Source organism: Pygocentrus nattereri, chromosome 18, assembly GCF_015220715.1.
Source record: "Pygocentrus nattereri isolate fPygNat1 chromosome 18, fPygNat1.pri, whole genome shotgun sequence".
Taxonomy (NCBI): Eukaryota; Metazoa; Chordata; class Actinopteri; order Characiformes; family Serrasalmidae; genus Pygocentrus; species Pygocentrus nattereri.
In genome coordinates this window covers 36,521,159-36,537,185 of record NC_051228.1, presented here as the reverse complement: position 1 = coordinate 36,537,185, position 16,027 = coordinate 36,521,159, and the positions used below count along the sequence as shown (strand labels likewise).

The 16,027-nt window shown below is 43.1% G+C and overlaps 1 protein-coding gene across 4 annotated transcripts in view; it reads left to right on the top strand.

Moving 5' to 3' along the window:
* Positions 1-14,645, top strand: part of tiam1a (TIAM Rac1 associated GEF 1a) — a 127,019-nt gene extending 112,374 nt beyond the window's left edge. For all 4 annotated transcript variants that reach the window (XM_017691427.2, XM_037546956.1, XM_037546958.1 and 1 more), the window contains 11 exons: positions 472-540; positions 797-922; positions 1,827-1,935; positions 4,424-4,603; positions 5,495-5,613; positions 5,801-5,909; positions 6,400-6,458; positions 7,254-7,350; positions 8,934-9,021; positions 10,375-10,547; positions 12,339-14,645. In XM_017691427.2, coding sequence (XP_017546916.2) covers positions 472-540; positions 797-922; positions 1,827-1,935; positions 4,424-4,603; positions 5,495-5,613; positions 5,801-5,909; positions 6,400-6,458; positions 7,254-7,350; positions 8,934-9,021; positions 10,375-10,547; positions 12,339-12,907 — 1,698 coding nt within the window. In that variant the 3' untranslated portion in view covers positions 12,908-14,645. The remainder of the gene's footprint in view (positions 1-471; positions 541-796; positions 923-1,826; positions 1,936-4,423; positions 4,604-5,494; positions 5,614-5,800; positions 5,910-6,399; positions 6,459-7,253; positions 7,351-8,933; positions 9,022-10,374; positions 10,548-12,338) is intronic.
* Positions 14,646-16,027: the final 1,382 nt, after the last annotated feature.

Here is a 16,027-nt window from a genome sequence, read left to right as displayed (position 1 = left end):
GTCGGATATTAGACTCTGAAATGTAGTGGAGTGAAAGGAAAAAGTCCAGAATGGAGAAACTTCAGTACAGATACACCAAAAATACTAAAGTACAGAAACTAATTACATTTACTCAGTTACTCAGTTACTGTCCACCACTGTTAGTGAGCCTTTAACACATGGTGGAAGGCTGAATTTGGGGTGCCTAAAGCTGCATTCGTGGCGTGCATTCATCGAATGACTGAAGTAAAAAGGACAAAGGGTTTGTTTTTGAGCCTAAAGCTGTCCAGACTAGTTGACTTCTTCCTTTAATCGCCTTACCTAATGACTTACTAGAGCCAATTATCCTCTGCTGTGACTGCAGGCAAGGACTGCTGCTGCTGCCTCGCTCCTCCGATAATGTGGCGTCACCTTTGAAATACGTGCTTATGCCCAAAGCTTTTTACTGCCTTCACCCTATCACCTCCCCTCTCTCGCTCTCTCTCTCAATAGGACCTGAACTGTTTGATAGAGAGATACCTGACACCTCTGCAGAAGGAAAACTTCCTCTCTCAGGATGAGGTGGGTGCCAGATATGTCACATGACTAAGTTCAGTAAAAGTCTGGCTGATGTGAGTGATTACTAATGACCAGCGTGGCTGTTATACAGTGATGCGTAACTGTCGCTCTGTCTAATCGTTATCATATAGTTGAGGTGGAAAACAGAAGAGAGTGAATCGCTGTGTTCGTTAACGTCGCAGCTGTTTAATACTGCGGATTTTAAAATACTGTTAAGGTCAGTGTTGGATGCTGATTTGTTGACCATGTGGGTTTACAGCTGGACGTTCTCTTTGGGAACTTACCAGAGATGGTGGAGTTCCAGGTGGAGTTCCTGAAGACTCTGGAAGACGGAACCAGACTAGTTCCAGATTTAGATAAGCTTGAGACAGTGGATCAGTTCAAGGTACCATCGTCAAATAGTTCGCAGTGGTGCCATTATCTAATGGTTCTCCTGTGGACCATTATCTAATGGTTCTCTTTTGTACTGTTAACTAATGGTTCTCATATGTACCATTATTTAATGGTTCTCATATATACCCTTATCTAATGGTTCTCCTGTGGACCATTATCTAATGGTTCTCATATGTACTGTTATCTAATGGTTCTCATATGTACCATTATCTAATGGTTCTCCTGTGTACCATTATCTAATGGTTCTCATTTGTACTGTTAACTAATGGTTCTCATATGTACCACTATTTAATGGTTCTCATATGTACCCTTATCTAATGGTTCTCATGTGTACCATTATCTAATGGTTCTCATATGTACCATTATTTAATGGTTCTTATTTGTACTCTTATCTAATGGTTCTCATATGTACCATTATCTAATGGTTCTCATATGTACCCTTATCTAATGGTTCTCATGTGTACCATTATCAAATGGTTCTCATATATACCATTATTTAATGGTTCTCATTTGTACTCTTATCTAATGGTTCTCATTTGTACCCTTATCTAATGGTTCTCTTTTGTACCCTTATCTAATGGTTCTCATTTGTATGGTACCATTATTTAACTGCAATTACTGGTACCATTATCCTATGGTCCTCTAAAGGTATGATCCTCAAAGGTACCATTATCACTTGGTTCTCAGTGGCACATTACATTTCGGGTCACACTGATACCATATCAACTGGTTCTCAATGGAACCATTATCAGATGGTTCTCAGCGCCCAAACAGTTTTCAGCAGTAACATCATCAAATTCTTAATGGTGCCACATGGTTCCCAGCGAGACCATTATAAAGTGGTTGTCAACACCAAGTGGTTCTAAATGGTACCATTTTCTTGCTCTGCTTCACAGAAAGTGCTGTTCTCACTCGGTGGCTCGTTCCTCTACTACGCAGACCGCTTCAAAATTTACAGTGCTTTCTGTGCCAGCCACACCAAGGTCCCTAAAGTCCTGACCAAAGGTAAATCCACCTCATCGCTCACAGCCTCATGTGCCTCTGTGCACTGATGTACAGCACTGTGCGAAAGTCTGAGGCACCCAAGAATCAAAATCTATGTATTTGTGTAGTTTGTGTTTATTTGCTGAGAAAAGTGTTAATATTTGAATAAACAAAATTTAGAGAATATTAATTAATGATTATATATAATAGTGATTTTCTGGGTGTTGGTATGTTTGTTTACCCATCTCCAAGCCTCTCCTCGAGGAAGTCCAGTATTATATGTAGTTAAAAAGCAGCTCCTGGTTTGACCAATCAGTGCTCAGTAAATTGAGCTCATGATGTCATTGATGATATTAACGAGTCTCTGTGGCGGCTGTGAAGGTGTCCAGGAAAAATCTGGACCCGAGAAATTCTTGTTACTTTTTATTGTTTTTCTGTTTATCTGAATTATGAATACGACTTTATTCTAATGTATATTGTGATAAACTCACTGCTGAGGGAAATTTGCTTAGAAGCCTAAAACGTCCACACAGACCTGTAGATCACTCTGTAAGTCTCTTATTGTGAGACAGTCCTCGTGAGCCTGATTGAAACCAGATACTCTCCCTCTTTGTCCCATGGACACTTCACAGCTCCAGGAGTTAAATGATCAAGTCTGCACCTTTTAACATGTGCAATGTTTGGGCCAAAATCCTGTAAATCCTATATGTTGTTTTCCTTCTCTTGAATAGATGTGGTTGGGTGAGAGACGGCATTCGTTACACATAGTGTTACTGGCTAATACTTTACAGCTCCTTTTCCATGGAGAGTCTCAGAGCAGGCCTTTTTCTGCTTCTCTGTGCTTGTGCCATTTCCCAAGGCCCTTTGTTCATGGCACAGCTTTTTCATAAGGCTTGGCCGAGTGTAAATACAGTGAATGGGAGAGTAAAGGAAACGTGTACAATGTTCGGTCAGCCATTCAGCCCTGCTGGGCTTAGTGCTGTAGGTTTTGCTGAAAGAGTAATGAAATGAAAGGGTAACTGTTTAATGCACAACTCAAAGCACCCAAGCGTGCACTGTTACAAATGTAAGGTGAGTCCTTAAGCCATTTGAATGATTGGGAATTTACAGACTTCTGTTTTTTTTCCCAAAAAATAATGCTGCTGTGGTAACTAACCTACTCTAATGAGCATCTATGAATACAAATAATAGTAATATTCAGACTCACTCTGGTAACTGGATCAGCTGCCAGGTACCAAGAGTTTTTACTGAAGTGGGAAAAACCTGCTTTTAGTCACAGCACCAGCTGGAATTCACTACAGGACACACTAAAACTCGGCTCACTGGCGTCACTCAGTCATTTTAAACTTTTAATATCGACCCACCTTCAGACAGCCTGCACCTGTTTTACTTCATCTTATTTATTTGTAACTTTTATTTTTTGTTTTAGTTCTTCTCTTATTTTGTTTTAGTTCTTCTCTTTCCTTTATTTTTCTGTCGTTTTATTTTTAATGGTTTTGTATCATTACTTTTTCATTTGTATTATTGTGTTATTACCTTATTAATCTCTTATCTTCTTTCGATCTTAACCTCTTATCATTTAAACCTCCAGTTTTATTTTTATCTATTTTTATTTACATTTACGCCATTTGGCTGACGCTCTTATCCAGAGCGACTTACAGTTTGATCGTTTTACACAGGAAGGCCAAGGTGGTGTTAGGAGTCTTGCCCAAGGACTCTTATTGGTATAGTGTAGGGGGCTTACCCAGGTGGGAGACTGAACCCCAGACTACAGCGTAGAAGGCAGAGGTGTTACCCACTACACTAACCAACCATTTTTATCTTTTATTCACTGCTATTTTCAAATTTCTTTTAATTTAAAATGATTAAATGTAGTTATTATTTTCTTTGTCATGTCAATCCAATCAAATGCTCGGCTACATTGAAAATGAGGGTTGCCCTCAATGTACTTCCGAGTCAAAATAAAGGTTGATTGGTTGATTGACTGATTTAGCTCTATATGAATGCCAGTAAGGCCCAATTCCATTTCACCCCTTGCCACTACCACTGAGCCCTTGGCCCTCCGTTTTTGCATGCTCACGCCTAGAGGTAGGGTGTCCCGATTTTTGTTGAGTTGAAGGGCCGGGGCGAAGAGTTAGGGGCTCACTCCAACAGAGTGTTATGAAAAAAGCAGACAAACCAGCCAGATGGCTGCGCAAGAGACCAAAGAATCCCACAAATGTAAGAATTTGATGTATATATTACTGTATAATATATTATATGCCGTTTCAATGTTTCATGGTCTAAAAAACTGGACTCCAAGGGGCAAAATGACACTCGAAAACAAGGGATAGGGTCAAAATAAGAAATGGGATTGGGCCCAAGTCTGTGTACAGGACACCTGGAAACATTGGAAGAATTATTTTTTTTTTGAAATACAGTTGAAAGAGAGGTTTTGGTTTTACAGCCTTTTTTTCCTTCTGAAGTGTCCATCATCTTTTTTCTTCTGTGTCTCTATGTGTGCACGCAGCTAAGACTGACCCAGAGTTTAAGGCGTTTCTGGCTGAGAGGAATCCCAGGCAGCAGCACTCATCCACTCTGGAATCGTATCTCATCAAGCCCATCCAGAGGGTGCTGAAGTACCCTCTCCTGCTGAGAGAGCTCTACTGCCTCACTGACGCAGACAGCGAGGAGCACTACCACCTCAATGGTAAGTTTACTACTGGGCAGAATGTCTCAAAGCCAACTACTGGCACATTCAGTGTGTAATTACCATATGAATCCACAAAGTTTCATTTTTCAGTTTACTTACTTTAGCAGTAATTGAGTTAAAACAAGATCCAAAATCATCGTCGTATAACTGGGTACCTAAATCTTTTTTATACAGGAATTTGCTAAAATACACTGTCCACTCTATTAGACACTCCTACCTTGTCGGTCCACCTTGTAGATGTAAAGTCAGAGACGACAGCTCATCTGCTGCTGCAGTTTGTGTTGGTCATCCTCTAGTCCTTCATCAGTGGTCACAGGACGCTGCCCACAGGACGCTGTCGGCTGGATATTTTTGGTTGGTGGACTATTCTCAGTCCAGCAGCGACACTGTGTTACTGCTGAGAATGACCCACCACCCAAACAGTACCTGCTCTGTGAGGGTCCATGGGGGTCCTGACCACTGAAGAACAGGGTAACAGAGTATCAGAGAAACAGATGGACTACAGTCTGTAACTGTAGAACTACAGAGTGCAGCTATACAGTAAGTGGAGCTGATAAGATGGACAGTGAGTGTAGAAACAAGGAGGTGGTCATCATGTTATGCCTGACCGGTGTATAGTTGAAAAAAGTCAGATTAAACCAAATTAGCCAATAATAATAGCACTTCACAGCACAATCATGACCTCTTAGTTAAACACATTTTAAATTCAATTAGTTTTTTAACTTTTGCTTAAAGGTTTAAAATGATGAATCATGGATAATCAAATAAGCATAAAAACCTCCTTGAATGGCAAATAATAACAAGATCAAACGTGGACCGACATGACAACCGACTGATGATTGGTCATCTGGTTGATCTACAGCACGACTTGTCTTTCATTCTGTGCAGTTGCGATTAAGGCCATGAATAAAGTGGCCAGCCACATCAACGAGATGCAGAAGATCCATGAGGAGTACGGAGCTGTGTTTGACCAGCTTATCAGCGAGCAGAGCGCAGACAAGAAAGAGGTAAGACGTCCGCTGGGATTCATTTGCTGCGTCATTTGACTGTTTTTTGCCCCCCTAAACATTTGAACAGTTTTTATGTACTTTGTACCGCATTCTGCAGCTGTTGTGATTTTCTGTTATGGTGCAATATTGATAGCTTGCATGTTTGAATGTTCGTACTGGATAATCTGAAGTCTTTGTGCTCCAGGTGGCTGATCTGTCTATGGGTGACCTATTACTGCACGCCACTGTGGCCTGGATCAACCCACCATCATCTCTGATGAAGGGGAAGAAAGACCCCGAGCTCGCTGCTTTCGGTAAGTGAGAGTGCATGAGTATGAATGCGTGTGAGTTTTTTTTTTTTTGGAGTGGGGGGGGGGCTGTGGCGGAAAAGTGGGCCGCTGCTTCCCGGAATAGCATCCCGTCTCTTGTTCACCAGCCCATACAGCACTGCACCGCCGCCTTCAGGCTCAGAAGAAACCACTCTGTCCAGCGGCACTCTGGACATTAATATTGCAGTCAGTAACCTTTTCAGGCTTTCTGGCGACAAGGAAACTCTGAAAGCGTTTCAGAGTAGCTGGGAGATGCAGAAGGTTGATTGGCCCCGCGGTCATGGGTTACTGACTCCTTTGCGTCAAAGTTTTCCTCTTTTAAATGCTAAACCAAAAGAACCAGAGAAAAAGCAAAAGAAAGCAGAGCCCCAAGCTTTACTTAGTCAGCCATCTGTGCCGGAGAATTCTTTTCAGGTTTGACATGGTTTTTCTAATTCAACCCTAATGCCTCTCTGTCTGCTGTTCTTTTTTCCAGTTTTCAGGACAGCCGTCGTTTTTGTGTACAAGGATTGCTCCAAGCAGAAGAAAAAAATCGTGAGTGCTTTTCTTCCCCTTTTTCCTCCATTATGCATTAACAGACTGTGAGGCTTGCCGAGAAGTCGGCCCGGTGCTTTTAGTACGTGCGTGCTTTCCATTATAGTAGACGTGGCTGAGAGCGACCCTGCCAGCATGATCACTCTTAATGTGTCTTCCAGTTCTTTCTCTTGGGCCATCAATGAAGATGAGCTCTGCCCCCAAAGCCGGGGTTACACTACATGACTTTTACCCCGATTTTACCCCAGATTCTCAGTCTGGCTGAGTCTGTCCTAGTTGGCTCTAGCCTGCCGATCTCTGAGTGGGCAGTCGGAGAGAGAATCGAGTCGTGTTTGTCGTTTTTGACCCGAGTGTAACTTAGTGTAACCTGATCAACGACGCAATCTGAACGGATTCCTGCAGCAGCCAATAAAAACAGAGACAGCGAAAGTAAACACGGAAAATGGCAAAAAGTCTCACATGTTGAGCGAAGCTTTTAAATGAGCTGAGTTTAAGGAACGAGCAGTTTAAGGAAAACACCTGTTACTCTTTACATTGATTTTAAATGTCATGATGAATGGACCAAAAGAAACAGCCCAAAATGACTCGGGAATACGTCTGGTTCCACTGACTTACATCAAAAGTAAAGTATCTTGTTTTCCTTCTCCTGTAACGTGACCATTTTGGAGATACGAGGTTTCCTTCCGACAGCAGCGATTTGCTGGACACTTTATGAACTGCTCTGCCACGTCAGTCTTACATTAGTGATTTAGAAATACGTTCATTTCTCATGACCTCCTTCTCTTCTCTCTGTAGGGAACGTCTCACCGAGCTTCGGTGTCTGATGAGCGAGACCCATTTCGTTTCAGGCACATGATCTCCACAGACGCTCTCCAAGTCCGCACCCCCACCAGTGAGTCATCGACTTTATAAAAATGAACACTTAAAAAATACAACCTGAGAATGAAGGTTTCTAAATGGCTATTAACCTGGGAGAAATGCTTCATTGGTACAGAGCCATTATGTGGAGGTTCTTTAAGCTTCCTCACAGTAGCACCTCTCATTTACCAAGGTGGTTCTTTAACAACCTTCATTTGAAAGGTTCTTAGACAACTACAAGTGGTTCTTCTATTAAAGAATGCTTTTTGGCAACGTTTAGGCTCTCAGACTATGAATCTGATGCAAGTAGAAGTTTATGCAGCTTGAGCGGATTACATGTATCAGAAGCTTTTCAGCTCCGTTCATGTTACAAGCCTCGTTGCTCAAATCCGATCTCTCTGACTCGATGGTTCACACTCGTTTAGGTAAGTGACTCAAATCGGTCATTAATGTGATGAACCGGCCTGAACTGACCCTCATGAGCTCCTCCCACTCAGTAACGTCACATGACTGAATCACTGCATCATCAGCACAAACTAACGAGCAGAACGAGCTTCGCTGAGAAGATCATTAACTCTGATCAGCTCTCAGCTTCATTATTAGAGCCAGACGAAGGAGGAAAAGGTGAGACGAGCTGCTTTTCCGCCGTTCACAGGCCTTAACTTCTGTTCGGTGCTGTTGCCATGGTAACGCTGAAGGTGCAGCGCAGTGGGAAAATAGCACATGAATTCTGATCTGAGCGTCACGTTAAGGCCGCATGGTCACGAATCAGATACTTGTCCGATCTGTGTCCACACAGCCCTGAAAACACCAGATCTCAGAGTCACATTAGGGCAAAAAGTCTGATTTGTGCCACTCCAACCTGGTAATGTGAATGTAGCCATGACTCGGATACGTATCCAGTCTGGGATCACACATGAAAGTGGGTCAGGTTGTATTCAAAAGATCAGATTTGTGTCCACACAGCCTTGAAAACATCAGATCTGAGTCACATTAGGGCAGAATATGGGCTTTGTGCCACTTCAAGCTGGTAAAGTGAACGTAGCCTATTTCTATTTATGAACTGTTTATTCTTGCAAACCTGTTTGACACATTTTCCGTCTGAAGGCCATCAAAAATACACGTCATTAGTAGCGTATCAGACCATTCCTGTCCATTCCCTGAAGATAGCCCCAGCTCTGTTACCAAACATATGCAATTCTCATCACATTTACTCTTCCTTCACCCCCTATGGGCCTCACATGTGCTTCACAAGGCTTTGCATATGCAGCATGGGACATTTTTACGAGGTCATGGCTGGATTGCTGTGCATGTTCCCCTGTGAATGGGGAGTAACTACGGCCGTGGCAGTAATTGACCTCCATAAGGTTCAATTCACTGCCTTTTAGCACAGCAAGCCAATGCTCTGAAGTTCAGTGACCTCGCCCCCGACCCCAAGAGAGCCTTTAATGTTCTTCAAGTGTACTCAGTCTCTCTGGAGCCCCTGCGGCCCACTTGCTTATCTGCTCAGCGTGACTCTCTTTCTGACAGACTGGAGAGGTCTTTAAGCTGTAATGTCTTTAAGCTGTTGTTTGAAGATGATCTTTGAACTAATCATGTCGTGGTATGTTCCTCTAGATTCAGAAGGAACAGCAATGTGCGAGATTGTTCATGTGAGGTCAGAATCTGAAGGGAGGCCAGAGAGGACCTTCCATCTCTGCTGCAGGTGAGTCCAGCGTTACATACTGGGTGAATTATATTGACATTTCACAAGCAGAATTTCAAAAGACGAATTCATGAAAGGCAATAATGCATTTTATAAAATTCTGGTCCTAAAATCTGATTGGCTGAGCCTCGTTCAAAGGTGCTGTAAAATCTATAATATACCCACACATATGAGCGCCTCACAACAACTGAACGTACTGCACTTACATTGTGATTAACTATAATACTGCAGTATAAAAGTCTAAAAAAAAGTTGCTTGAATGTCTTACACACTTCAAATATCCCTGTTTCAGTCCCGCCAATCCCAGGCGAAGCCCAAATGGCTCTGTATTCCCTAAATAGTGTCCTAGCTATGAAAGTTTAGAAATTCTAGCCTCTACAGGCCAAATAGTGCATAATTAATCAAGTGTCTGGGTCCCAAAACGACTGTTCCTTAGCTGCATTATACACTGTTGGGCTGCAGGATCCAGTATTTAAATTCCCACCTAGTGCACTATGTAGAAAGCAGGGAGCCATGTGAGATTCAGCCCCAGCGTGAGAAGAGGGGTGCCACTGGGTTGGTGCTAAATAAGGCAGGCGGTGGTAATTTGGTGGTCATAAATTGCTTATAAAGCGAAAGCTTTTGCTTTAAACAGTGCTGTGTTATCACATGTTCGTTGTTATACGACAAAAAATGTGAAAATTCATGAAATGACCGCAATATACAGGAATGGGGGGCAGAACGTTATCCTCATGCAGCAGTTCGTGGTTGTTTCTTAACAATTGTGTGTTTTATCATATTTCATGTTGGCCGCCGTTATTTTTAAAGCACTAAGCCACTTAATACTAAAAACACCCTTCCCCGTGAGAAAATCGCAGTAACCCACGGCGTCTCGTGGTTCATTCCTTTACTGAGTTTGGGGGCAGTCGTGGGCTGGAGGTTAGGGAACTGGCCCTGTGACTGGAAGGTTGCCGGTTCAATCCCCAGCGCCGACAGTCCATGACTGAGGTGTCCTTGAGCAAGACGCCTAACCCCCAACTGCTCCCCTAGGGCTGCCCACCGCTCCGGGCAAGTGTGCTCACTGCCCCCTAGTGTGTGTGTCTATTCATTAGTGTGTATGTGGTGTTTCACTTCACGGATGGGTTAAATGCGGAGGTGGGATTTCCCCGTTTGTGGGACTAATAAAGTATCACTTAACTTACTGACATCAGTGCATCTTTTTGTGCATTACATATGAAGGAGCAGAACTTCCAGCACATGTAGGTTCATGCAGAGGGATCACATTATGAGCTGCTTGACTTATATCTCATTACAATAATATGGTACATATAAAGAAAAGGTCAATATACATAAGAGCTCTGTGTTCTGTTCCAGCTCTCCTGAGAGCAAGAAGGAATTCCTGAAGACTGTACACTCAGTCCTGAGGGACAAACAGCGTCGGCAGCTGATGAAGACGGAGAGCTTGCCTCTTAATCAGCAATACATTCCCTTTGGAGGGAAACGCCTAAGTGCTTTAAAAGGAGTCCGGCCCACTATGAACAGAGCAGGTATCTGAAATGAACTGGTGCTGAGATAAATCTGTAATATCATCTCAACGGCTACGGAAACGGACAGTTCAGCGGCAAATCTAATTTACACAGCTTTCTCCTTACGCCAGACGCTTTTAATCAGCCAAAACTGCTTTTGATGTATTTTTAATGTAGCTGTTCAGCATGTATGACATTTTATATGTGATAGAAACTGACATAAGCTCAGGCGTCAAGGTCGCAGCTGTTTTTACCCATGCAATATAATTTTTGTATATCGCTGCTCTCAGAAGAAAACCTTGTATCTCCATTTTTGTCTATTTTCAGTTTTTAACATAATATGAAAATGCCTGATGCTCTTTACATTGTGTGTAAATTTCACGAAGAATGGACCAAAATAAACAGCCCAAAGTGACCTGAGAAAAACTCTGGTTCCATTGACTTACATTGAAAGTTACCGTTTTGGAGATACGAGGTTTTGATCCGACAGCAGCGTCATTTTTATGGATAATACACACACTGCAACGAACTTGGCTTGTTCACTGTATTTTAGGTAAGGAGCAATTTCTGCACATCTTTCCAAGCCGTTAAAAACTTCACATTCGTTTTTGTGCAACGTGCCGTGTGTTTTAGCACCGGGGAGATATAAAATAATCCCTTTTTTAACAATGAGACGATATCATGCTAATTGTTTTGAGATATTTTACAGGCCTGGTTTAGATATTGCTCCAGGCTGAGTCACAGTGAGACTGAATGTTCTGCCAAATGAAGTTTGGGGCCCCTTTTTATTTCACTTCCTTTTCTCTGAGTATTTCACTATAGAAACGTGGTGTTTTATTACATCACTGAGGTCTCGAGTCTGTATGTCTGTATGCTCTTGTTTCTCGGAGGTGCACTTGGTTTCCAATTAGCTTCTTCTTTTTTATTATCTTACTGTTTTATTTTATCTGGACAATATATTTCTTCAAAACAAGTTGGAACAAAACCTTGTATCTCCAAACGAGTAAACTTTTATTCGGCATTATTTCGGACTGTTGCTGTTGGTCCGTTCATCATGAAATTTTGACGCAATGTAAGTGGCAGCTGGGATTCATCCATCCATCCATTTTCTAAGCCGCTTCTCCATCAGGGTCGCGGGGCGGGGGGTGTGTGGGGGGGGGGTGCTGGAGCCTATCCCAGCAGTCTTCGGGCGGAAGGCAGGATACAGCCTGGACAGGTCGCCAGTCCATCGCAGGGCAGCTGGGATTATTAAGCAAAAAGAAAAAAGGGTCATTCTACAGAAACGTCCACTTTTCTGTCCCTCCAGAGGAGTCACTGGTGTTACTGACCGTCATCGGTGTCCCACATAATAAAGGAAACACCAGAGACGTTTTTAATGATCAATGCATTTCACAGAACATCAAACCACACGCCGTCCATCAGGGAACGTCCACTAAAATATGGAATTTAATCCATTTGTGTTTCTATTTTTTCACAGTGACCTCAGAATAAAGTCGGTCGCACCAGTGACGTCAGCTAGAAGCTTCATATGAGATCATGGGTTAAATGAGAAAAGACACTTAAAAGAGAGTTAAAAGAGAAAATGTAAATAAATTGTAACACTAACATGTTTTTCAAGTGTAATCTATATCTATAAACACTAGGGGCAAAAAAACGGACGTTTCCACGGAATCATCAATAATAGAGATACGAGGTCTGTTCTGACAGTGATGATGTCAGGCTGGTGGGACTGGATGTGTTTGAGAATCAATATAAACTGATCAGACGCTGAAAATCTCACATACTTATGTTCCTTCTCTCTCTGCCCTGCAGCTTCAGCTCCGCCTCGAACCCTCGGCCGCAGGAAGCTGATCCGGAACCGCTTCACCATTGACACGGACGTGGTCTTTGACAACGGCTGCAGCCAGGATTCGACCCCTTCTGCGGAGTCTCCGCCTCAACGTCAGCCTTCGCCACCCCAGAACACGCGGGACACTGACCGCTGGGTGGAGGAGCAGTTTGACCTGCAGCTGTATGACAAGCAGGCAGACGTGAAGGAGACAGACATTCTCAGCGATGATGATGAGTACTGCGAGTCCGTTAAGGGCTCCTCAGCTGAGCCCAGCCTTGAAGAGTCTTTTGAGGCCCTTATCGCAGAAGGCGAGGAGGACGGGGAGGAAGAGGAAGAGGAGGAGGGCGAAAAAGAGGAAGACGGCGGTCGGAACGGAGGCTCCGAGGACAAGTCGTCCCTCAAGCAGCCCGAGAAGTCCCACGGCCCGTTGAGGCTGACCCCGCTGCGGAAGCAGTGTGCTGTGGAGGGCGCCGCAGCCGAGAGGGAACGGGAGATCATCTGGGTCCGCAGAGAGGATTTCAACAGCGGCTGCAACAGTGACATCTTCTGAGCAGAAGAGAGCGAGGCCGTGGGAAGGCCTTGTTTATATAAGCGTGGACGCCAGACACAGGAGCCAGTTTTCAAGCCACAGATTAAGCTTACTTTTGGACGGAATGTCATTGGGATCTCCGTTGCCAGTGTAAATAAATTGGAAATGACGACTGAGCTCAGTCTGTGTCCCATAAGCTTTAGAGAGGACTCAAATGCTTTCATCAGCCTTCATCAGACGTACTGTACAGATAGGGGTGCGGGATCGGAATGGGCCAGGACTGGAATCTAACCCTCTATCTATGTTTATTTTGGCCAGTGGCTTTAATAATTTTATGACGTAAAGGTTGTGAGCCAGCCGAGTGCTTGTTTTAGGCCTACCCACCAGCCTGGGTTCTCATATCGCCTGCAAAGTGCAAGTTAAACAGTTCTATTATCCTTATTGGAGCTTATCAGAACACCTTGGCGAAGAAAATGGGACAAAAATGTGGCCATCAAAGAAAGAAATTGGAACCGGCCATAAAATTCGCCCCTACGTCCAGACAATCCTACACGACAAACATGTTCTTAACTTATAAGCCTATACGTAGATGGACTGCTGATAGACTCGTATGGGCCCAACACCCCCCCCCTCCGAATGACTTCCAGCCTGGACTTCATGTAGATGTTCACAGTGATCTGCTGTACAATCATTTCGTCTATAGATCCTCCACACACTGACATCGTGCAGAGGCATGCACTCACAACCTGTAGGCAGCTACACTTCCATTCATTGAACTTCTGTTGCCAAAAGGACTATTTTTGCTAAAAACGCTAGGAGCATGGGTCTTTCTTTCTCTTTTTTTTTGGCTTTTCGACTGCTGTTCACTTGTGCTAAACTCAAGGGCTGTGTGTTCTGTCATGACGTTCAGGGGCCTGTGGCTAAAGACTGGCTAAAATTGACGCGAGCCTTATTTTGAAGCACAGACGACTTCGTCCAGAGCACAAAAGCAGAAACTTTAGTATTAAGTTCCGCACTCTGTGTTTACTATTTAGCATGTCCCAAAGCATCCTTCGCTCTTTCTTTCCTTCTGTTCCTCATCGCCTTCACTGTTTACCCAGTAGTCCAGTATTACCCAGCCCTAATCACTGAAGGGACGTTTTGAATTATTATTACTGATCCTGCTGTACTTGAATTTCATGTCAAGGTTGTTTAGAGACAGTGTAACGCCCTGACCTTCCAGCCCTGTACACTGCAATAATGTGAGTACTCTTATTTTGTGCTTCAAGGTACACAAATCATCACGATTTCCCGCTTTTTCGATGTACTACTGAGAGAAACAGTCACTCAAAGTCAACACAGACGTATGGTTTGACATCACCGATCAGTGCACAGTCGTAGTGTCATGAACTGCACGTAGCTGTTTATGAAGTGGCACTGAGTGTCTGTGAGATCAGTTTAAAGGCCGATATGTGAAATATGAGGGCCTTTTGGACCTTTTTATGATGTTTTATACACCGCTTGTTCAGATCATGGTGGAAATAACGTGTTGCTGAAGGAGAAAGAAAGTATATTTTTAACGTGAACGTGGAGGACCACCCTCCTATTGTGAAATGCAATCACTTACTGTATCTGTAGTTTTGAAACTTTTTGGCTTAGAGAGACGTACGTGTAAAGATTCCTTAACTTTTGCCCTTTGCATTTTTGAAGCAGTGTATGTTCATAGGTTTGTGGACTATTATTATTATTGTTCTCCCGAAATAAATTTTCCTTATTTATATTTGCAGTTTAATCTGAATTATTTAAATGCGTTAAAGTGGTCCGTTCAATAAAAAGCGTCCTGCCTTTGTTACGATATGAGCTTGTAACAATACCAGAACCCTTTTTGGTGTTTTGTGGAACCCTTTTCAAAAAAGTCTATATATGACTGTCTCCACCAACCTGAAGAACCCTTTCATCATGCAAATGTTACCCTGTTCTTCAGTGGTCAGGACCCCCATGGACCCTCACAGAGCAGGTACTGTTTGGGTGGTGGATCATTCTCAGCTCTGCAGTAACACTGACGTGGTGGTGGTGTGTTAGTGTGTGTTGTGCTGGTCTGAGTGGATCAGACACAGCAGTGCTGCTGGAGTTTTTAAACAGCTCAGTGTCGCTGCTGGACTGAGAATAGTCCACCAACCAAAAATATCCAGCCAACAGCGTCCTGTGACCACTGATGAAGGACTAGAGGATGACCAACACAAACTGTGCAGCAGCAGATGAGCTGTCGTCTCTGACTTTACATCTACAAGGTGGACTGACAAGGTAGGAGTGTCTAATAGAGTGGACAGTGAGTGGACACAGTGTTTAAAACCTCCAGCAGCACTGCTGTGTCTGATCCACTCAGACCAGCGCAACACACACTAACACACCACCACTGAATTAGGATCATCATATTGTTTATCGCAATAATTATGCAGACGATAATCATTTGTCTAAATTCACATCATCGTCCAAGCTTAGGTGTTGGTTAAAATGGGTAGTGGGTGCTGAGATTTACAACAGCTCTTGTAACATCCGAATATGGTCAGAAGAGGGCAGTATAATATTGCTATTGCCATCAGCATTTTCCACAGGACTTACACTCCAGCATTTTCTCCACCAGATGACAAGAAATATGAACAGTTCTGGTTATAAAGCACTCAGTGTTAAGATCATTCATGCTTATATAACACACATGGGGGGTAAAGTGGTCAGTCATTTCCTCTCCTAAAGGTTACTGCTTGTTTTGCTTGGGTTTTTATCAACACTCATACAAGAAGTAAACCTTAAGATTTGACAGAGGTGGACGAAGTACACAAACCCTGTCCTTGAGTTAAAGTCGAGACACCCAGGGTAAAATATTCCTCCAGTAAAAGTAGAAGTTCCTCCCTTTAGACCTCCACTTGAGTAAAAGTACTAAAGTATTTACCTTCAAATGTACTTAAGTATAAAGTAAAAGTACTAAAAGAGTAATTCTGGCTCTGATGTCCTGTTATCATTTTTATAACCAGACTGGCTTCATGAACTCATTTCAGGTGAAAGTCCTCCAGCGTCTCTCTTGGTAAACCAGTCTTTTAATAGAAGGTCATTAATTAGTGACGCTGACGTCTATTAAAATGATCAGAAGCACAAAACACTGAA